The 23,072-nt window shown below is 46.4% G+C and overlaps 1 protein-coding gene across 1 annotated transcript in view; it reads left to right on the top strand.

Annotated features, from left to right (window-relative positions):
- The window catches only part of LOC126157560 (uncharacterized), a 203,785-nt gene that overhangs the window by 164,790 nt on the left and 15,923 nt on the right, over positions 1-23,072 (top strand). The window contains exons 13-15 of the mRNA XM_049916383.1: positions 3,131-6,833; positions 15,331-15,446; positions 21,172-21,386. Coding sequence (XP_049772340.1) covers positions 3,131-6,833; positions 15,331-15,446; positions 21,172-21,386 — 4,034 coding nt within the window. The remainder of the gene's footprint in view (positions 1-3,130; positions 6,834-15,330; positions 15,447-21,171; positions 21,387-23,072) is intronic.

The following is a 23,072-nucleotide window of genomic DNA, read 5'->3' as shown; positions in this document are numbered from 1 at the left end:
GGATTGAAGGGGACCGCTCGCAGAAAAGCACAAATGTTATTTATCCATAGGATCACACAAAAAAACTAAAACATGCTAGCTTTCGGACACGCGCGCGCGCGCGCGCGCGTGTGCGTGTGTGTGTGTGTGTGTGTGTGTGTGTGTGTGTGTGTATTTTACTCCAGCTCGTCAAAGGATACCTCCGAAATCTAGCAAATTTTCTTTCTTTTGCCTACGCCTATCAACAACTCAACGCTCCTGCTTTTCGGTGAGGGGTCTCCTTTAATCCAAAAGTATTTACGTTCTGCAACAACTTCCCCACAACATTAATTTTTATATATGATGTTCATTCAGTGCATTAGATGCTGACAATTTTACCGTGAGCAATAGATTATTACATCTGTATTCGTGTTTTATTCAATCATTTTAAGCTTGAGGATTACTTCCAACAAAAAAAGTTAAGACGATTTTTCTTAAAAAGGCTCTGTCGATTTCATGCCTTGATTCGAGATATAGTCTTCCGATAACCATTGTCTGTACTTGACGTTAAGAGCTAACACATTTATTTGTTTCGGAGCCCGCTACTTTAGGATAGACGACTCTCTATGTTTGTCCTTCATGTGCTACGCAAACATAAACTAAGTTTGCCTCCTGTCCTAGGAAAGTTAATCGAAATTGCATTTTTTTTGCGTTCAAAGTGATCGCTACCGGCGACGACACAGGTTGGCGATGTTCGTAGTGCTGTAGGAACCTGTCTACTAAAGCTTCTTTTTGGACTGATCCAAATACTGACGTCACACTTTTCTGGGTATCCATCGAAATGTTATGAGGCAGCTATGAATCGGACCCTTGATGGCCCTCTACCCCATTCTGAATCTAACTGACAGCACCAGATCTTATCCCCTCTGGATAATGGTTTGTGGACAAGTTTGTTTTTGGTCCCACTTACTAGTGAAACCGCGAATAATTTCCACCAGTGTCGCCGTCTGCTCGTGAATCAGTTGTCGTGAGAAAAACCGGTAATAGATCTTCAGAAGCCAAACGTTCTTGAGCATTGCTGTCAAAAGCGTCATTTTCAACCCCTGATACGTCCGATATCGTTATCATAGACAGTCGACGAACTTGTGCCGTCATCTGTCGCACTTTTTCATTGCTGTCTGTCGGTATGCTTGCTGACAATCGACCCGAACGTGACACATCAGTACTTTGTTTTCCATCTCGAAAACTGTTGAAGCAGTGGTAAAAACATTTTCTGCTTTCAGCTTCTGTTCTGTAACTAAGCACAAACACGGCAACTGTCTCTGCCGACGTTTACCGTTATTGGGGACAAAACTTGATGTTTATCTGCTACTCCATCGCATTATGACACGACACTTCACAGGCATTCGACTGGATGCTGCAGAAAAATATGATTCAGTTTAGTGTGATAAACACTGTGAGATATCTCTCTTCATGTCTCTCCGTGTGAATACTCAGTGCATTTCACCACTTACGTATCAAATGTAATCATCACAGTTTGTAGAAGCAGCTTGCATAAAATCTAATATAAACAGCGGAATGTACCAGGTGTAGAAGTATGAAACCGGAATTGCCCTATAGATGGTGCTAGTCGTCAGTGTAGGGCCCGGGAGACCACGTCTGCAGCGCCAGCTGCCTCCTTGTAACGGCTGACGACGAATGTCAACACACACTAACCCAAGTTCCATACATCGGTATCTATTTCAAAAGCATAAACATGTCGAGTTTTGTGCCTACGAACTACGATTTGCGGACAGCATTGGTTTTCTGTTATCATTTGAAGAAAACTGCTGCAGAATCGCTTCGAATGCTTGTCGTAGCTTTCGGCGAACTTGCTCTTGGGAAAACAGTGTTTCGAGTGGTTCAAAAAATTCTAAAGTCGTGGTTTTGACGCGAGAAATGACGAGCTTGGGAAACCGCCGAAAAAGTTCGAAGACAATAAATTGGAGGCCTTATTGGACGAAGATGATACTCAGACTCAACAGCAACTCTCGGAACACTTGAATATGACGCAGAAAGCCGTTTTTCTTCGTTTGAAAGCTATGGAAAGGTGTAGAAAGTGGGAAAATGGGTTCCGCTGAACTGAATGAAAGACAGCAGGCAAATCGAAAGACCACTAGTGGAATGCTGCTCGCCAGATACAAAAGAAAGTCGTTTCTCCATCGAATAGTAACAGGTGATGAAAAATGGATATATTTGGAGAATCCTAAGTCGTAAATCATGGATGAATCCAGGCAAATCACTGACATCTACTGCAAGACCAAATTGCTTTGGAAACAAGACAATGCTCTGAGTTTGGTGGGATCAGAAGGGTGTCATCTACTATGAGCTGCTGAAACCTCGCGAAATCGTTAACACTGGTCGCTACCAACAGCAAATGATCGATTTAAAAAACGACCGAAATATGGAAAAAGGCAACACAGTCATATTGCTCTATGAAAACGCCCCATCACGCAGCAAAACGGCATAGGGAAACGATCGAGGCGTCAGTTGGGAAATACTAGGGCACGCGACTTATTCTCCAGATTTGTCTCCGTCCGATTATCAACTATATGCGTCAGTGGAACACGCTCTCGCTGAAAGACGCTTCAGTTCGTATGAAAATGGATGAAAATGGCTCGCTGGCTGGTTCGCTTCAAAAGTAGGGCTGTTTTTTGGCGTAGCACCCATAGCCTGCCGGAGAAGTGGGAGAAATATCTAAAAAGCAATGGAGACTATTTTGAATAAAATATTGTTTATTAGTTTCAAACAACAGACATGTAATTATTGCAACCAAATTACGATTTCATACTTCTACACCTAGTATATTGTTGCACAGAATCAATGACTGCATTCCATGTTTCTTTATTACTATAAGTAGATGTTAATTGTCCCAGTGGTGAAACAGGAAGAAAGATAGACAATAACTCACTGTCTCGTCGATGTAGAGCTCATTACAGACGGAGAACCATATTGTCTCATTTATGAAAGGGGAAGCAACCCTGGATTCTCCTCAAATAATTTTACGAAATAATATTTTGATCGTGATAGAAACACAGCTAAGTAAATAATGCTACTAACACATTAATAGATTTTTTTTAAACTGGAACATGTGACGAGTGAGTTGCAACTTAAATATTTTGAATGCTTGCAGGTGGCTCATTGCTGGTGGGTGCAGGACCGACAATCGTATATGAGCAAGCTGACGTGGAAGCTGGGCGCCACATCGCGCCCTATGCCTCACTGCCCGACTATCTGGTTTCTGGAGGTCGTGCCGTGGGTACAGGCGATGGAGTAGTCCTGGGAGCCACTGTAGGACTGGCCGGAGTTGCCTATGATGCTGCTGCCCACGGGGCAGCCATCCACGGTGCTGTCGCAGCCAACAGGGCTGCAGCGCAAGCAGCTGCAGCAAGCCGTGCAGCCGCAGGAGCTGCGGCTCTCAATCAGGCTGCCGCACAAGCAGCAGCAATCGACCAGGCTGCAGCAATCAATGAGGCAGCAGCACAGGCAGCAGCATACAACCGAGCAGCAGCAGGTGCTGCAGCAGCCAACGAAGCAGCAGCACAGGCAGCAGCCATCAACCAGGCAGCTGCACACTCAGCAGCAATCAATGAGGCAGCTGCACGAGCAGCAGCGGTCAACCAGGCAGCCGCACAAGCAGCAGCAATCAACCAGGCAGCAGCAATCAACCAGGCAGCAGCACAGGCAGCAGCAATCAATGATGCAGCTGCCCGAGCAGCAGCAGCCAACCAGGCAGCAGCACAGGCAGCAGCAATCAACCAGGCAGCAGCACAGTCAGCAGCAATCAACCAGGCAGCAGCACAGTCAGCAGCAATCAACCAGGCAGCAGCACAGGCAGCAGCAATCAACCAGGCAGCAGCACATGCAGCAGCAGTCAATCAGGCAGCAGCACAGACAGCTGCAATCAATGATGCAGCCGCCCGAGCAGCAGCAGTCAACCAGGCAGCTGCACAGTCAGCAGCAATTAACCAGGCTGCAGCACATGCAGCAGCAGTCAACCAGGCAGCAGCACAGGCAGCAGCAATCAACAATGCAGCTGCCAGGGCAGCAGCAGCCAACCAGGCAGCTGCACAGTCAGCAGCAATTAACCAGGCAGCTGCACAGTCAGCAGCAATCAACCAGGCAGCTGCACAAGCAGCGGCTGTCAACCAGGCAGCAGCACAGAGAGCTGCAATTAACCAGGCAGCAGCACACGCAGCAGCAGTCAACCAGGCAGCAGCACAGGCGGCAGCAATCAATGATGCAGCTGCCCGAGCAGCAGCAGCCAACCAGGCAGCAGCAATCAATGAAGCAGCTGCCCAAGCAGCAGCAGCCAACCAGGCAGCTCTCCAACAGTCTGCAGCCATTGAAGCCTCAAGGCGAGTTGCTGCAAATGCTGCAGCAGCCCAACAAGCAGCCATCAATGCAGCAGCTGCTGAAGAGGCAGCTAACCGGGCAGCAGCTTACAATGCAGCAGCCGCAAATCAGGCAGTACTCAACCAGGCCACAGTTTATACCCAAGCCGCAGCTCTTCACAACTCTGCTGCCCGTATTGCAGCCCAGAACCAGGCTGCTGCCAATGAAGCAGCTGCCAATGAGGCAGCTCTGAGGGCATCAGCTTACAACCGAGCTGCTGCTGGTGCAGCAGCTGCAAATCAGGCAGCACTCAATCAAGCTGCAGCACAGGCTGCTGCAGCCAGAGAAGCTGCTGCACAAGTTGCAGCAGTTAACCAAGCAGCTCTGCAACAGTCTGCAGCGATAGCAGCATCGAGACAGGCCGCTTCCAATGCTGCTGCACGTCAGCAGGCAATATTTGAAGCTTACGCACTGCGTCAAGCAGAGGCTAATAGAGCTGCTTATGATGCTGCTGCGGCCAGTAGACTGTCGACTGGAGTGCCAGTGGTAGGTGCCGTTGTAGATAATGTTGCCGCTATTGGAGCAGGATACAATGCAGTAGGCTACGCACCAGCCGTCAAAGGTTCTGCTGTTGTGCTAGACACACAGGCTAGACGAACTGGGCCTGCTGTTATTGGAGTTACCACCACAGATGCAACAGCTGCACAGCAGGCAGCAGCCAATGCAGCAGCAGCCCAGGAAGCAGCAGCAGTTGCTGCTGCTCAACAGTTGGCAGCACAGCAGGCAGTCGAACAGCAAGCAGCAGCACAACGAGCTGCAGCCGCAGCTCAGCAAGCGGCAGCACAGGCAGCCGCTCGACAGGCAGCAGCACAGCGTGCTGCAGCTGCTGCCGCTCGCCAAGCGGCAGCACAGAGAGCAGCTGAGGAACAGGCGGCACAGCAGGCTGCTGCAGAGGCAGCTGCTCAGCAGGCAGCTGCACAAAGAGCGGCAGCCGCCGCAGCACGACAGGCGGCCGCACAGCACGCAGCGGCAGCCGCCGCTCGCCAGGCAGCTGCCGAACAGGCTGCTGCACAGCAGTTAGCAGCTCAGCAAGCCGCAGCAGCTGCAGCCGCACGACAGGCTGCCGCACAACGGGTAGCCGCTCAGCAGGCAGAGGCTGCAGTTGCCCGCCAGGCGTACGCCGAACAGGCCGCCGCACAGCAGGCTGCGGCAGAACAGGAGGCCGCTATCCGGCAGGTGGCAGAACAACAGGCTGCACTACAGAGAACAGCAGCAGCTGCAGCATCTCGCCAGGCAGAAAGACAACGAGCTTACTACGCCTCAGCAGGAGACGGTCTCGTCGGTGGCAGTGCCTACGTTTCGCAGGTGCCAGTGGTTCCTACAGCCGCGTACACTCTCCCCGTTACGACGGTCTTCGGTCGCCGCATTACTCCGGCTTACACTGCGTCCACAGTGGCGCCTGCGGTGCCGATCGCTCCCGCAGCTGTAGGCGTGCGCGTTTCCACTCCCGCACCTCCGCTCCGTGCTTCGTACCTCCCACCGTCGACTGTCGCTCCAGTATCACTGGTCAGCCAGGCCGTTCCGGTGGCTGCCGTACAGTCTGTCACAGCTGCACCTGTCTATCGACAACGGTTGCGACCGTTGCCCGCAGTAACGCCAGCACCTACCTTCGCGCAAGTGGCAGGGTTAGTCACGACACCGGCACCGACCGGTCTCGAATTCGGAGCTGTCGTGACCCCGGCACCGGCCGTCCGCTTCACACCGGTACAGCGACTGCGCCCAGTGAGCACAGTTCGCCCGGCTGTCGAACGAGTGGCAGCCGTGCGCTACTCCACTGTGGCCCCGGCTGTGGTGGCAGCCCAAGCGGTGCCGACGGGCCGTCTCGCTCAGACCTACTCCACCCTGTCACCAGCCGTGGCCGTCGGTGGGCTCGCACAGCCGTACTCCACTGTGGTTCCGGCCGTACAGACGTATTCCACCCCTGCGCCAGTGGCGATCGAAAACGGATTTGTACAAACCTACTCCACGGCAGAGCCGGCCGTGGTCGCCGTTACACCTCCGGCGAGAACGCGGCTGCGAACGAGACCCCAGCAGGTGGTGCAGACCTACACGACTCCGGTGCCCACATTCGGAAGGGTGACGACGTATGCGGCACCGTCTGCGGGCGTCGACGTCCAGCTGCGACCCAGACAGAGACTGCGCACCTTCTCCGCCGTGACCCCGGTCCCCACAGTGGCCGTGACTGGCGCGTCTCTGGCGCCATTCTCCACTGTGGCGCCAGTGCCGGTGGATGCGACGCCGGCGCTGCGTCTGCGCTCCAGGACCAAGCTGGTGCAGCAGGCCTACTCCACCCCCGCGCCGACGTTCGGCGACGTGCTGGCCACCGTGACGGCGGCGCCGGTGGTCGGCGTGAGGGTTGCAGCGGCGCGTGGGCAGGGCTCACGGCAGTACGCCGCGTCCCAGTCGGCCGGCGCCAGCTACGCTTCCGCCGCAGGAACCAGGTGAGTGTCGACCAGTCACGGATCTTTCTTTTCCGTTTATCAACGGTTTGCCGTCTCCTTCAGAAAATTCATCTCTCTCTAAAACAAAATAACGTAAGGTCAGAGCTGAAATTAATATCAGCCCTAGCTTTTAATTTTTATTTGGTCACACATATATACATTATTACACAGGAATACATCTCGATTTAAGAAAATACAGATGCGGAATAGCTGATAAAACGTAAATATGTAGTGGGTGGACAAAAATGTGGAAACACGAAAAATCCGTTATATGAAAATCATTTGCACTCAAAAGAGCTGCCACTCGTCTCATAATGAATAAATGCAGGTCCTATAGGTTTTGAGGGGAATTTTTTACCATTGTTCCTTCAGATAACGATGATGGAGGTGCACAACGATCATGCACCGTTCTCTCCAAAGTAGACCAGAAAGGGTAAATAATATTGGGATTTGGTGACCGTAGTGGCCAGAGGAGATGCGGCAATGCATCCTCGTACTCATAAAACCAGTCCTTGACGATAAGAGCTGTGTGGACAGGGGCCCTGCCGTCATGAAACACATAATCACGATTGAAGGCCAAACACTGTATCGTGGAATGGACCTGATCAGCCAACATGGTCATATAATCCTTCCGCACTAATGCGACCACGCAGAGTCACCATGTGGCCCTTGGAATATTGAGATGTGGCTGCCCAGATCACCGAACCGCCGCCAAGTGTCACTCTCGGGAGATAAACTCGGCCAGAAGATGGAAACAGTGTGAAACACGACTCATCCGACCAAATGACTTCTTCCGTTGCTCCACAGTCCAGCATTTACGGCTTCGGCACCACGTTCTCCTGATACGGGCATTTTCATTGTAATTCCAGCTCGCCCTGCACTCCCTAGCTTATGGGGCTCCCTTCGTGTTGTTTTGTTGCTGACAGAGTTCGTGAGTCCGACGTTCAGTTCTGCAGTGACTTTTGCAGCTGTCGTCCTTTTACTTTACGTCACAGTCCTCTTCAAATCCGTCCGGCATGATCACTCAACACACACTTTCGTGCGCGTTGTGATTTGGCGGATGAAGTGTTTCCGCTTACCGCGTATGCGTTATAAATCTTCGGTAGGCTGCCTTTTGAATCACCGAACACTTCGACTACGTTGATAATGGAAGCACCCATAATACGTGCGCCAACAATTTGCCCACGTTCGAATTCTCTTAGCTCCAACATAGTGCACTCACAACTACACAGACCACTGTTCTGAACACGGCTCACGCTTGCAACCTCTCGAGGACTTTAGATAGGAGCTGTTCGTGGTCAAATACAACAGCACAGTCTGCAGTGTGGGCTAGCATATGCGTTTCTGTTCAAGCACGCATTTCTCGTGTCATTTCCATATTTTTGTCCAAACCCTGTAGCACATTTTGATAACTGGCAGCAAATGCAAACGTTTTTGAGATTACTGCTGGGAAAAATATAAACAACATGAAAAATACGTTAATATTGAATGTTGAAGGTTTAGTGAGTAGATGTAGTAGCTTATGAGGAAGTTCTGACTCGAGACAATGAGATAAGAGGTTTATGGCACATGAGTTAGGTAATCACGACACACCATGAAGCATTAACGAGAAGTTAATTTGATAATGGAGGGAAGTATGGGGGGGGGGGGGGGGGTAACAACAGTAGAAGGAGACCAAGGCTTGAAACAGCAGGCAGGTCCAAATGGATCTGTGGTGCAGCAGTTATGCAGATATACATACTTGCACGAGACAGGCTGGTGCGCAAAGGTGCATCGAACCAGTCTTTCGACCGATGACTACAATACTCATACCTTCTGAAATGAAATCGCTACATAATCCTCTGGCTATACAATGTTTTGCGATGGTTTAAAACGAATACGTGATACCCTTGTCTGACTTATTATCCATAGGATTGTACAGAAGTTCTCCGTAGGATTGGCCACTCCCTGAAGTAAACAATGCATCCTTTGTGCGGAAGTCCACGGCATCGATGCGTTGGAAGCGTTGGTAGACATAAAAAGGATATAATCTCTTAAAAAGTTCATTATGAGTCCGCAGGTTGCTATATTTTCTGATAAGAGGGGAATAGTGATGCTAGTGGCAAACTGATAACTTAGTCTCTTGCCCAGTGTGACTCCTGATCGTTATGTCGGTCGCACGAAAAGAAAGTGTCATTTAAATCTCCTTCTGATGTTGAGTCGCACAAACAAGTTGTGGAGTCTCTTTTGGGTGACTAAGTAACGGGACATGTCTGGCGGAATGGCCCCACGTCCAACCAGTAAACCACAGGCTGTAGGCTACAGTACTGGCCGTATCTCTACCGCCCGGTTTCTTTCCATTTGTTTTCCTACGTGTAGTAAGTACTCGCTTTAAATCGAGGGATGTGACCGAACGCATCAGAATTGAGATCGAGAAAGTGGCTACTGTGTGTTGTTCTCTTTGTGAGGAGATCTACGTTCTCCATTCGCTAGAGGCGTTGGTGCACTGGTATCCAGTTAAAGTTTGAAGTTCCATCTCCCTGTACCTTAGCGACCTTCTGCATTCTCTCCAGACTGGTGGAGCGTTGAGAGGCGATGGTACGCTTAATGAAATTGATTTGATCAAGATGTGTTCCAGTCCTGCTGGCCTGCCGAACTGGACACCTGGCATGATAGCCATTACTGTGACGTCAATACTGACATATTCTGAGGGAGGAAGTGTGCACGTTCTTCTCGAAGATGGGGACAAAGATGACACTACCAACAACATTTTGTTCCTAGTGTTGTAACTGCGTGCTCCAGGAAGTTTCTTCCTCTATAATATAGTGTCTCATTTTGCCCGTCCTCTGACTCGCAAAGTCAGTAGGACGCTGTACTGTGCAGATCGCAATTTCCTTTCTCCTTTAAGGACGCGTAGTGTGCGCAGGGCACATCATAACTGGAATAGGATTTCTGTCCCTTGGTGTCACCTACCGATCTTTTCCCTTATCTTTGTAAACATTTTGTTGCCACTTCAGTACTATCCTTCTGGATATAATGCCACGTCACAATGCAAAACAAAGTAAAATTTTTGCAGCTTACTTTTTACTGATGAATCGGTTCTCAAAATGTTTCCAGTAATATCCTTGATACAGAGCGACACATCTTCAGGAACCAGTAACGTCGACGCCCTAAGAAGTCCATCTAAGCGTCTGCTCTCTCTTTTTTTGTATAGATTTTGCAGTATGTGCACCCAAAACAATTTTATCCCAGTTGACACAGCGTGCAGTAACCTGTTACCGCGTATTTTGCTAGCAAAATCGCACATTATTCGCGAAACTACTAATCCTTCCTTTCCTGCGTTAGCTTGGTGATATTACAGGCCTCGTCCCTGATGAATGGATGCTCATTGTTCGATCGCACACTTTATTGGTGTAGAAGAGATGTTCCCGTACATATCAACCAAGATTATCCGTTTACACAAACACAGAACCACACACTTTAAGCGTAAACATGTATAGCTGAGACAGCCCTTCCTTGTCTGCCGTACAAATGCATGAATTACACTGCTGGCCATTAAAATTGCTAAACCAAGAAGAAATGCAGATGATAAGCGGGTATTCATTGGACAAATATATTATACTAGAACTGACAGGTGATAACATTTTCAAGCAATTTGGGTGCATAGATCCTGAGAAATCAGAACAACCATCTCTGGCCGTAATAACGACCTTGGTACGCCTGGGCATTGAGTCAAACAGAGCTTGGATGGCGTGTACAGGTACAACTGCCCATGCAGCACCAACACGATGCCATAGTTCATCAAGAGTAGTGACTGGCGTATTGTGGCGAGCCAGTTGCTCGGTCACCATTGACTAGACGTTTTCAGTTGGTGAGAGATCTGGAGAATGTGCTAACCAGGGCAGCAGTCGAACATTTTCTGTATCCAGAAAGGCCGTACAGGACCTGCAACATGCGGTCGTGCATTATCCTGCTGAAGTGTAGGGTTTCGCAGGGATCGAATGAAGGGTAGAGCCACGAGTCGTAACACATCTCAAATGTAACGTCGACTGTTCAAAGTGCCGTCAGTACGAACAAGAGGTGACCGAGACGTGTAACCAATGGCACCCCATACCATCACGCCGGGTGATACGCCAGTATGGCGATGACGAATACACGCTTCCAATGTGCGTTCACCGCGATGTTGCCAAACACGGGTGCGACCATCATGGTGCTGTAAACAGAACCTGGATTCATCCGAAAAAATGACGTTTCGCCATTCGTGCACCCAGGTTCGTCGTTGAGTACACCATCCCAGGCGCTCCTGTCTGTGATGCAGCGTCAAGGGTAACCGCAGCCATGGTCTCCGAGATGATAGTCCATGCTGCTGCAAACGTCGTCGAACTGTTCGTGTAGATGGTTGTTGTCTTGCAAACGTCCCCATCTATTGGCTCAGGGATCGAGACGTAGCTGCACGATCCGTTACAGCCATGCGGATAAGATGCCTGTCATTTCGACTGCTAGTGATATGAGGCCATTGGGATCCAGCACGGCGTTCCGTATCACCCACCTGAACCCACCGATTCCATATTCTGCTAACAGTCATTGGATCTCGACCAACGCGAGCAGCAATGTCGCGATACGATAAACCGCAATCGCGATAGGCTACAATACGACCTTTATCAAAGTCGGAAACGTGATGGTACCCATTTCTCTTCCTTACACGAGACATCACAACGTTTCGCCGGGCAACGCCGGTCAACTGCTGTTTGTGTATGAGAAACCGGTTGGAAACTTTCATCATGTCAACACGTTGTAGGTGTTGCCACCGGCGCCAACCTTGTGTGAATGCTCTGAAAAGCTAATCATTTGCATATCACAGCATCTTCTTCCTGTCGGTTAAATTTCGCGCCTGTAGCACGTCATCTTCGTGGTGTAGCAATTTTAATGGTCAATAGTAAAATAATTTGCTCACACAAATCGTTAGGTGTCACTTCACCTGTCCCATACAGGTACCAGGGTCAAAGTAATGGAAACTTTCGTGAAATTTCGTTTTGTCGACTTTCGGTTGGGAATGAAACACAAACAACAAACCGTCGGTCAAGATCAAGATGAACACTGGTTTGGCATAGAGTATGAACGCTTTAGTGGCTGTACAAAGTATGAAGTTCCGTGAGCCTTTATGAAAATATATTTTAAAGTAACCTTCTGACGAATTATCCTCGACAAAGACTTCAGAAAAACAACGTACAAGTGTTTCGTTAATTACTAAGAAGTAACTCTGTATAAGAACAAAGTATTCTGAAGGGGCAAGAATTCTATTGATTCCTGTCGAATCTTAGATAAGGTGATATTTGAGCCAGTACATGCAGTGAAAGGAAACAAAGGAATAAAATTCAGCTCGGATACCTTAACACCGTAACAACTGCGGCAGAAACGCAGTCTCACATCGAATATAATGCTGAAATCCTCTCCATCAGTTAATTTTACTGTAAATGGTCAACTAATTACAGTGGCCATAGAGAACTAGACCAGAGCTGCTTATTGCCAGTGAAGAGAAAAGAAGGTTTCTGGTTCTGCGACCAGATAGTGATGTAAAAGGAAACTTCAGCGATTGATTGAGGTGGCGCAGTGGTTAGTACATTGGACTCCAGTTCGGGAGGAGACCGTTCAAACCCGCGTCCAGCCATTCGGATTCAGGTTTACCGTGCTTTCCTTAAATCCCTCCCCACAAATGCCGGGATGGTCCCTTTGAAAGGGCGCGGCCGATTTCCTTCCCCATCATTGACACAGTTCGAGCTTATGCTCCGTCTCTAACCACCTCGATGTCGACGGGACGTTAAACTCATTCTTCCTTCCTTTTTCCATTAAAATTTCAGCGTTTCGACCCGTATTCCAGATGGCTGTCATGAAGAAGACGATCTGTACATCTTCATTCTAATGAAAGCCACCTGTAATAATAGCGGAAACCATGAAGTATTTCTCTTTACACCATGACGTCGTGACAATATAATCAATAGCCAATTCTATACCAAAATGATGAAGCCTCTTAAACTCGCAAGTCCGGAACTTGTCTGCATATATTGTGACATCAGGCTGTCCTCTGGTGGGTGACTCCAGCGACTTAACTCGTATGTCTGGTGGGCTTACCATAGGTCTTCTTCTGTTTCTTGGACTCCAGTATATGCGGTGCGACAACAAAGTAATGAGAATGATGTGAAAAAAAAATTTGCTTGCCGTTTTAGTCAAGTTTAGTGTTGTCTCCTTCAAAGTAGCTCCCTTCTGATTGCACACACTTTTTCCAGCGCTTCTGCCATTGATGATAACATTTCTGGAACTCATCTTCTGTAATACCCTCCAAGACCCTCGTCACAGCTTTTCGAACATCTTGCGTTGTTTGAAAATGGTGTCCCTTGACCGCTGTTTTGACTCTTGGAAATACACAAAAGACCTACGGAGCGATATCTGGTGGATAAAGTCGCTGTGGTAGTACTGAAATTTGTTTTGTGGTTAAAAATTGCTGTACTGACAGAGCAATATGGGGTGACGCATTATCGTGACGCAGAATCCAATTATCAGCAATGTTTGCACGGACACAAAGAACTCTTTTACGATGTCTTTATAAAATTTCATTGTAGTGATATTGGTTAACTGTTTGTCCACGAGGTGCAACCCACTCTTTATGAACAATTCCCTTGGAATCAAAGAAGCACACAAGCATGCATTTCACTTTTTACTTTGACATGCGAGCTTGTTTTGGTCTGAATGATCTCTTTGAGCACCATTGCGAACTTTGGTGTTTTGTCTCTGGACCATACTGAAAACACCATCTTTCATCACCAGTGATAACACGGCTCAACAATTCTGGATTGATTTCCGTTTGCTCCAATAGATCGGCTGCCACATTTTTCGGTGTTTCTCGCTCCTGTGGTGTGAGGTTTTTGGGGACCATTTTTGCACAAATCTTTCTCATACCAAGATCTTCAGTTATTATTAGACGAACCGTTTCTTGATTGATGTTCAGGTCTTCTGTAATCATTTTCACGGATAATCTTCGATCAGATCGTACGAGTTCACGCACCCTGCCCAAGTTGACATCCGTCCGTAAGGTTGATTGTCGTCCACTGCGGTCTTCATCTTCAACATTCGTTCTGCCTTCACTAAACATTTTATGCCAACAAAAACCTTGAGCTCTTGACATAACCTCCTCTCCAAAAGCCTTCTGAAGCTTACCGTAAGTTGTCGTCGCGTTTTCACCCAATTTAACGCAAAAATAAATGGCATACCGCTGCGCAATATCATGTTGTTCCTTTTCCGTGACGTGAGAAACAAACACGTTTTAACTTATTACACCGCGCGACCGCTACGGTCGCAAGTTCGAATCCTGCCTCGGGCATGGATGTGTGTGATGTCCTTAGGTTAGTTAGGTTTAAGTAGTTCTACGTTCTGGAGGACTGATGACGAAAGAAGTTAAGTCCCATAGTGCTCAGGGCCATTTGAACCATAACTTATTACAACACAACTCACGACTGAGCAGTTGCATCAATGTGCCGCTTGGACTAGAAGCAGCTGATAGACCAAGATCAGAGATATTGTGCCTACGCAAGCCTACAGGGTTGCCACATCTTGTAAAGAAAATCGGTCACATTACTTTATTGTCGCACCTCGTAGTACTAGATTTGTCCATTCTTCATTCTTGCTTTCTAGCCATGTGGGCATATTATTGCCAGATCGTAAATGACTTTGACTCTTTCAGTCTTTTTTGTAATTCCCAGCACGGTCATTTATACAACTCTGTAGAGGTTTTGGTCTGTCTTTAGGCGAATTTAATCAGTATCTTGGTCTCCGAGTCATAGGCAGGCACTGGTATAACGCGAACCAAGTCTTTCGCGACGGCACTATTGTATAAAACATTCTACGACTTCTTGCCGCGTCAGTTCAACATAAAACTTCGAGCTTTCGACGATTTCCGCCATTAGAAGCCGTCTTTGGGCTATAAGGGGCCACCACAGCAGCAGTTTTTACAGCCAATTGCTCCTGTCGAAGACGATGGAGGAAATCGTCGGAAGCTCGAGGTTTTATCCTGAATAGTCACGACAAGAAGTCATGGAATGTTTTGTACAAGTGGTAGAACGCGTTGTTGATCTGAAAAATCACTGTTTTCTAAAAACTCGTCATTCTAGTTTGATACTTTGTAAAATTTTATTCATGAGGACAGCTGAGAACAGCTCAGACTCAATGGAACCGCCTTGTTTGACCCTTCCTTCAAAGGGAAAATCTAAAGTTCGGTATCTGTCGATGTGGGGCAACTGTGGTGCAGCACTCGAATACGTCAATACTGTGCTACTTGTCATGCGTAAGATGAATTTTTCAAAAAACTGTATAAAAATTTACACACAATGGCTTTGTTGGTGCAGCTGATGACGTAATTGATGCCTGTTACTGCAAAAAAAAAAAAAATCTTCAACCTAATTTCGGTCGAGGAAGCCTAGTTACATAGGCATAAACGTTTAAGTTTTCGTTTATGGTTACCTTTCAGGTCTGGAGCGGCACGCGACGAGGTGGCGAGCGCCCTGCTGGACTCATATCGGCCGGGACTGCTGTCCGGGAGCGACGACTTCGTGGCCCAGACCATCGCCAAACTGTCGCGTACAGGTAAGAGCAGCGCCTGCACAAAGTCAACGACGAGACTACGATGTGGTGTGGTAACGGGAGGGTGTGGAGGGAGTGGTTCAACAATAATATTGTAGAATTTTATTTGTATACATAATGACAAGGCTGCTTTAGAATTGTATACATACTTCTTTAATTTAGTAGACCAGTATCTAAAACATGCTCATCATCAGCAGTTCTACAGAAGATACATAAAAATAATATGTAAAAATTGCTGTAGACTATATATATGGGAGTTCGAATGTATTTATAATTAGGGGCGTTTTTTGGTGGATTGTTCAGTACTTAAATATATTTCATTTTTACGCCTTCATAGAATTTCTATTAAATTAATAGAGTTTCTAGTACACTCTCATCTGATTATAAATTAGGTAAATTGTGGTTTCAAATATCAGGGACAGTTTTTGTTGTCAAAGATGCTTAAGTTGTCAAAGAAGCCCAATTTGTCAAAGATGCCAAAGTTTTCAAAGATGTCGCTTTTTGTGTATTTTTCATGGAGGTGAAGAAAAGAAGGGAGATAACGCTACAGACTTATGCTATAGGTTGTTCTGAAGCCAGAGTGGACGGGCCCTGTCGACATCCTAAATAGCCTAAAACATTAGCAGACTACCGTTTACGATTGTTTCTTGTTCATTATTTCCCTTGTGTGTACGCAATAGCCGTTGTAAATACTTGTCTAACGTAGTGCCAGGAACGCATTTTCGCCTGTATTTATGTTCTTGAATTCGTATTTACTCTAGTAATACGACACATTTAGCCTCATTAATATAACTTTTTTTTGCTGATGTATTTCGAACATCATGAAGACGAGAAAGTGATGTGAAAAATATGCTCTCGTAATCCATTTAATTTTAATTTCACTGTATTTGTATCGATAGCAAATGAAGCTGGAACTCCGAAAGCAATGCTTACTGATACTACTTCTTGTTCGTTAGATTTTCAGCTTTCAACTCGTATGCAGAACATTTTTAATGTTCACGTATGCATGAAAACTTACCTTCGTGTTCTTTGCTAGCCCATAAACTTGTGCAAAGAGAAAAGGAGCAAGCCACGCTGTCGTGTCCTGTGCACGTCAACAAAGTGAACAATTATTCTGGTCTACAAAATTCAACTTTGTAAAATTTTCGAGCATCAAAATAGGTTATCCCTATGTATTTCGACCTGCTGAACATGAATCTGCCATTGGTTTTTTCCACAGCCGTCACAGTTTTTCTATAAACTGTGATAGTCCCTGTCTACTTATATTCGGTTTTTATGTTCCTTAAACAATGCGATTTCGACTGTAAATGCTCATGTATCAACAAAAGGAGCATTAAATGCTAGTGAAATATGTTTTCATACATACCTAACTTATTTCCGGACGTTTACTGCGTCTCTTATGTGCGGCACTACTATCCTGTAGTAGCGTCAACAGTAGCCAGCCATCATACTTGTTACTCATTGCGCCTGACAGCGTTGCTCCAGTGTAGATATGGTCTGATGAACTCTTTCCCCATACTCATTGGAGACCTGTCCAAGAGCACCAGCAGGAAAAGAATTCAAGTGTGAGTGGAGAATGTGCAGTTTCTTACAACCAAGATCACGATAAGATTGTAGTTGTTCGTTGACTAACATATCATTATTGTCTGCTCTCTTGTTTCCAAAGAAATCAGAACACAGTTTTTTGAAAGAATTCCAGCAGTCCAATTCAAGAGGACTCAAACCTTTGACAAAATCAGTATCGTGAATAAGCTGTCTAACTTGAGCGCCAACAAACACACAAGCATTCACTTTGGCTTCACTCGATACAGAGGAGTACATAAAACCAGGCCCATCTTTGTCCATTGCAACAACGAACGACTTCATATATCCAAGTTTTACGTGAAGTGGCGCTAACAAAATGTCTTTGAAACTCATCAATGGAACTTTTGCCTCGTTCTTCCAACAAGGTTTCATTTGTGTACGGGCAGGCCAAAGTCGTCTTCCGTAACAACTCTTCCGATCATGGCTACTCCGTACGCACAGAAAACAGCAATGCTTTGTATACCCAGATTGTAATCCTGTAAGTATCCCAATTACTTTGAAGTCAGCACAGATTTGTCACTTGTGCCTCAGTATTCCATGCTCCAGAATGTTTCCTTCAAAACAGTGGCATAAGCTGGGGAAACAGAATATACATTGCTATTGTGAAGGAATACCGCGTTGACGCTAGTTTTGGAGCCATCAACGAATAGTGGCCATTCCACTGATACATATTTCATCGCCATAGCATTAAACAGACCATTCACATCACTGCAGTAAAAGAGAGAATCTTCCATGTCAAAGAATGGTACGAAAGCAGCATCTTTGTCTAGTACATTTCACTGTTTCAGACGCGAACCCAAAAGTTCAGATTGGGCCTTAGAAAAGTTCAGGCCCCTAACAAGGTCATTCAAATCATTTTGTCAGGAGATGTGGCATCATTTCTTCGTAATCGAAATCAGCGCTTGCATCCTCCGCGTCTGTAATAGATTCTACCTGGATTTCAACTTTCAATGACCATGTGTCTGGAGGAATGCGGACAGGTAAGGAAGAACTGTGCGGTACGGGTCGAACAGCTGACTTGATGGAGGGACATTTGTTCGTCTTTCTGTCCTTGTCCTTCATCCCTGCTATTTTAATCATGCAGAAATAGCAATCATTTACGTGATTGCTGGGTTCCCTTGATATCATCAGAATAGCAAAAGTCATTGCAATTTTTCCTTTTTTCTTCATCCAACTATTAAGACAAGACGAACAGTTCACACGAACAATATATGGTGTCCATTCTCGGTCCCCATCACCTAACTTGCATCATAAACAAAGATCGTACAATTTCGTCACTACGGGTGTCACATGTCGTCTGCATGGTTTGATAGTGTACTTCCTACAGATGTAGTAAACGTTATTTGTGTGATTTAAACATCTCGTGACATTCTACATTCACTAACACAAAAGCGCCACTAAAACAGAACGAAACACTCAGCACAAAGTTTATTTAGAAGGCACTACTCACTCGTGAATGCACAGCCAAACAAAGAAAGCATTTCCTGACGACTGATAAGAATGTGGTGTTCAGGAGCAACAACAGACCATGAGTCACACGCACTGTTGTCGTGTTGTAAAACATTAATTATAAGAAAACTTTCCGGTAGTCGCGTCATGGGGGCGGCCTTAATAGGCTGCATTCCCTAAGAAATCTACCTATTCAATTTTTATATCTATTCTTATGTAATGAAGTTTTTTTTAAAACTTGAATGTGCTACAAAATAAAAACAAATAACATATTCGTGCTTGGGCGTTGAAGTACGTAAGAAACACCTATTTCCAATCGTGAAAATTTTTCATTGTTCAACAATGTTATTGAAATGTCAAAGAAGCAAAGCTGCTTGCAAATAGAGTTCTTGTTTTACTACATTGTCAGTGCATTAGTTTCACTGTAGTTTACACATCTTCTCAGTTTGAAACCTTACCTACGATGTGTCGTTCAGTGTGTGGCAAATTAAAGCAGTTTACATGGTGAAAAAAACTATATAATTTTTTAAACATGTTCCAGCATTGTGTAATACTACAGATATGATTAAGGGAAGGTTCTCAAACGTTTAGATCCCATAAAATGGATGTTTTGCTTTAACATGTATGTAAGTCTTTTTTTTTAGTAATGATAGCCTAATCTGTGAAACATATAGGCCTAGTATACCAACAGTAACTCTGTCAGTTTTTAAGGAATAACAAAACATATCACAATTTGAGTTTACCGGTTCGTCTATTTTGATCATCTGCTTCATTCTACTTCAGAATTTTAATTTTGAGGTTTTCGAAATATATAAATCTATGCCATACATCGTGATATAACAATAGTTTATTAGTTAGTTTCATGTTCCATGTATCATTTGCACGATAATTCGTAATGATGTGGAACTAGTCATCTTATATTAACTTTTTTTTTTTGTAAATATGCATCCATGCTGTACCATAAAATTTCGGGCGTGCAGCCGCATAAATTCAGCTTCTTCTTTATGCGGCTGCACGCTCGAAACATTATGGAATAGTCTTTACGCCCCAAAAACATGAAGACGCTTATCATTTATTAGTTTTTTTCGGTTTTTTTAATTAAGACAGTCTGTTACTCCTCCCATTCCCAGTTACACGTTACAATAATATATAGTCTTCTACGGAAAAGGAGGTGTCAAAGAGAAATGTTTTCAGTTTAGTTTCAAATTTTACTCTGCTCTTTGTCACGCATTTTATATGACTGGCAACACTGTGCTCCAATAGTGTGAACCCTTGGTCGTGCTGCGGACAACCTTAATATGGCATAATTAACGTCATTTTTTCTCCTGGTATTGTAATTATGTACAACATTGTTTCTGTTGAAGTGCAGGAAACGGATAGCGGATAGACTGTTGCTCACTCACCAAGCAGCAGACAGGCAGGACGCAAAGAGCGTGCACGGAAGTTTTCGGGGAAAGACTTCTTCAGAAAGGAAACTAAACAGACACACATTCGTGCAATCATACACACAAAACTCACACACACACCTGACCGCTACCTCCGGCTGTTCTAGCCATAACCTTTTTTAAATAAGGAGGAAATGTGAACAATTAATAATTGTCGGCGGTAGGAATTTAGGGTCACGTAGCCGTTTGTTGTGCGGGAACGAGACCGTTGACAGAGTGTGGCTCGGATGCCGGAGCGTTTGCGGTTTGGAAGGCAATGAAAAACACAGGAAAGAATAAAAGTAAATAGCAGAACCGTTGTTCAAGTATACAAAAGAAAATCTCCTTTAAAAATTTCTTTCTTTTTGGTATATACACTGTATATACGTATTTTCTCTCAGTGTCTACATTTTCATTGATAATCTCCAGGTCTAAGAACATTTTTGGTTGTTCTAGAGAATAGTATGTTCGTGTTCTTGTTATTGCTGTATTCGGCTGTGGGATTTTCACTCTGCAGCGGAGTGTGCGCTGATATGAAACTTCCTGGTAGATTAAAACTGTCTGCCGGACCGAGACTCGAACTCGGGAAACATCCCCAGAATGTTTCGAAGAAAAGGAAACTCGGCTGCAGAGTGAAAATCTCATTCTGGAAACATGCCAAAGGCTGTGGCTAAGCCATGTCTCCGCAATATCCATTCTTCCAGGAGTGCTGGTTCTGCAAGGTTCGCAGAAGAACTTCTGTGAAGTTTGGAAAGTAGGAGACGAGGTACTGGCAGAACTGAAGTTGTGAGGACGGGTCGTGAGTCGTGCTTGGGTAGCTCAGATGGTAGAGCACTTGCCCGTGAAAGGCAAAGGTCCCGAGTTCGAGTCTCGGTCCGGCACACAGTTTTAATCTGCCAGTAAGTTTCATATCAGAGCACACTCCGCTGCAGAGTGAAAATCTCATTCAGGATAAAAGAGCTTCGCAACGAAGTCAGTGCATGCATCCAGGGCAAATGAGGCGCAATCATACTGATAAGGGATCTGATACTGGCAAGTTCGTTGTAAATTAGACTCGACATTATATAATGACTGAAACATCACATAGCCTAAAAGTCCGTGAACTCGCCTTTTTTTTTTTTTTTTTTTTTTTTTTTTGTCAGACAGTGTAATTTATGAAAGAAGACAAATTAAGAAACTGACAAGATAAGTGAAGTTAGCTAACAGTGAGCTGGAGTGTGGTCCTGAGCAACACCACCTGGACTACGAAAGCTCTGCTGTGGCTCCTGCAGGCGGTGTGACGTCGACGACGGCGGCGCCCGCGCCCGTGCTGACAACGACGCTGAGGCCGGCGGCTGCGGCGGCGTCCGTGGAGGAGGAGGGCGGCGTGCGGCGCGCGGGCAGCCTGCCGCCCGACACGCCGGTCGTCGTGGTGAGCCGCGTCAGCGACGCCAACCCGCTGCTCGTCGCCAAGCTGGGCGCGCAGTGCGTCTGCAGGGAGCCACAGGTGAGTGCCGCCGGCGCGCTGCGCTCGGCTCTCCTGCTGTTGGTGTGTTTTCACGTCCGTGGAACATTTTTTTTTTTCTTTATTGTGTTTCGATTCCCCCCGAAGGGGGCGCTCTGGCAGCAGCTTAGTACGCAGCTCTTCAGCCTACAGAATTTGTTTTAACAAGATGAAGATAATAAATAATAAAAGCAGGCGATAAAATCGGTGACTTAAATGTAAAATGGCGGAAAATCGTGGAACTTAAAACATAGAACAAAGGGTTGATGATGCTAATAAGATACGTATGAAACAGACAGGTAAAATAATAGACAGACAGTATGGTTTCTGTTCGCAAGAGATATAAAATTCACATCCAGCGACAGCATGATTTCTGTTCGCAACACTTTGGGAAGAGTCACAAACACTGAACACTCACTTGAACACTGAACTAATAAGTTGGCACAAATATGACATACCACAGCCGAGGACAGACAGGGGGAACCTGGAGAGATGATGGGATATAAAAGGGAGGGAAGGAGAGGAAAAACGAAGTGGGGGAAGGGGGAGAGGAGCCGATGGAGGACGAGGACCCAAAAGAGGGGGGGGGGGGGGGCTGGGCAGACGCAACAGGGAGTGGGGAAAGGCAGAAGAGGGGAATACAAAAGGACTTGGGGGGGAGGGAGGCTGAGGGAGGTTAGGCAGGGAGAAAACAGGATGGAAGGGGCAAAGAGGGAGTCCAGGGAAAGGACAGAGGAAAGGAGGGGGGTGGGGATCAGAGGTGATAGGAGGGATAAATGGAGGGAGAGAGGGCATCATCTGAGAGGGGGAGTTGACAAAAGCCACCTTGGGAAAGGAGATGAAGGGTGTAGAGATGGAGGGTAGGGGGGACACAACAGTGAAGGTGTGGCAGAGGGTGGGGGTTGGAGAGGAGCAACCAGGGGGTGAGGGGGTCAAGGCGGCGGGAGCTGTAGAGTATGAGGATATGTTCGAACAATAGGAGCAGAAGGGGAAAAGGAATGAGGTCGTAGAGGATCCGCATGGGGGACGGGAGTTGTATACGGAAGGTGAGGTGGAGTACATGGCGCTCGAGGATCTGGAGCGACTTATAGAATTGGGGGGGGGGGCGGATAGCCAGGCGAAACTGGCATAACAAAGGATGGTACGGATTAAGGGTTCGTAGGTGTGGAGGATGTAGAGGGGTGCAACCCCATGTGCGGCCAGAGAGGAGTTTGAGGAGTCGGAGGCAGTTGTACGCTTTGCATTGGATGGAGCGGAGATGAGGTATCCAGGTGAGGTGACGGTCAAGGGTGAGGCCAATGTAGGTTAGGGTGGGGGAGAGGCGGACAGGATGGGCGCAGATGGTAAGGGATAAATCCAGGAACCAGAAGGAGCGAGTGGTATGACCTACAATGATTGCCTGTCCATGGCACAGAACGAAAGCCAGGCGGTATGGAGTAGACGTCACAGTGCATGTGAGCGCGCCTGATGAAGAATGTGTATCAGTATCATATTTCTGTATCCAGCCGCTGACAAAACATCTACGAGGAGCTTTTAGTAAGTAATACAACACATTTCTTTTCCTTAGCCAATTTCGGTTGAAAAATGCGAAATTTATTGTGGGACTACGTGGAATATTCTTGCTTCAGCCCCTATAGTTTCAGGAAGTCCCGACAGTTGGCGGCGTTATACGTAGCCTTCAAAATTGCA

This window comes from Schistocerca cancellata, chromosome 2 (genome assembly GCF_023864275.1).
Source record: "Schistocerca cancellata isolate TAMUIC-IGC-003103 chromosome 2, iqSchCanc2.1, whole genome shotgun sequence".
Classification (NCBI taxonomy): Eukaryota; Metazoa; Arthropoda; class Insecta; order Orthoptera; family Acrididae; genus Schistocerca; species Schistocerca cancellata.
This window is presented reverse-complemented; position numbering and strand designations above follow the sequence as displayed.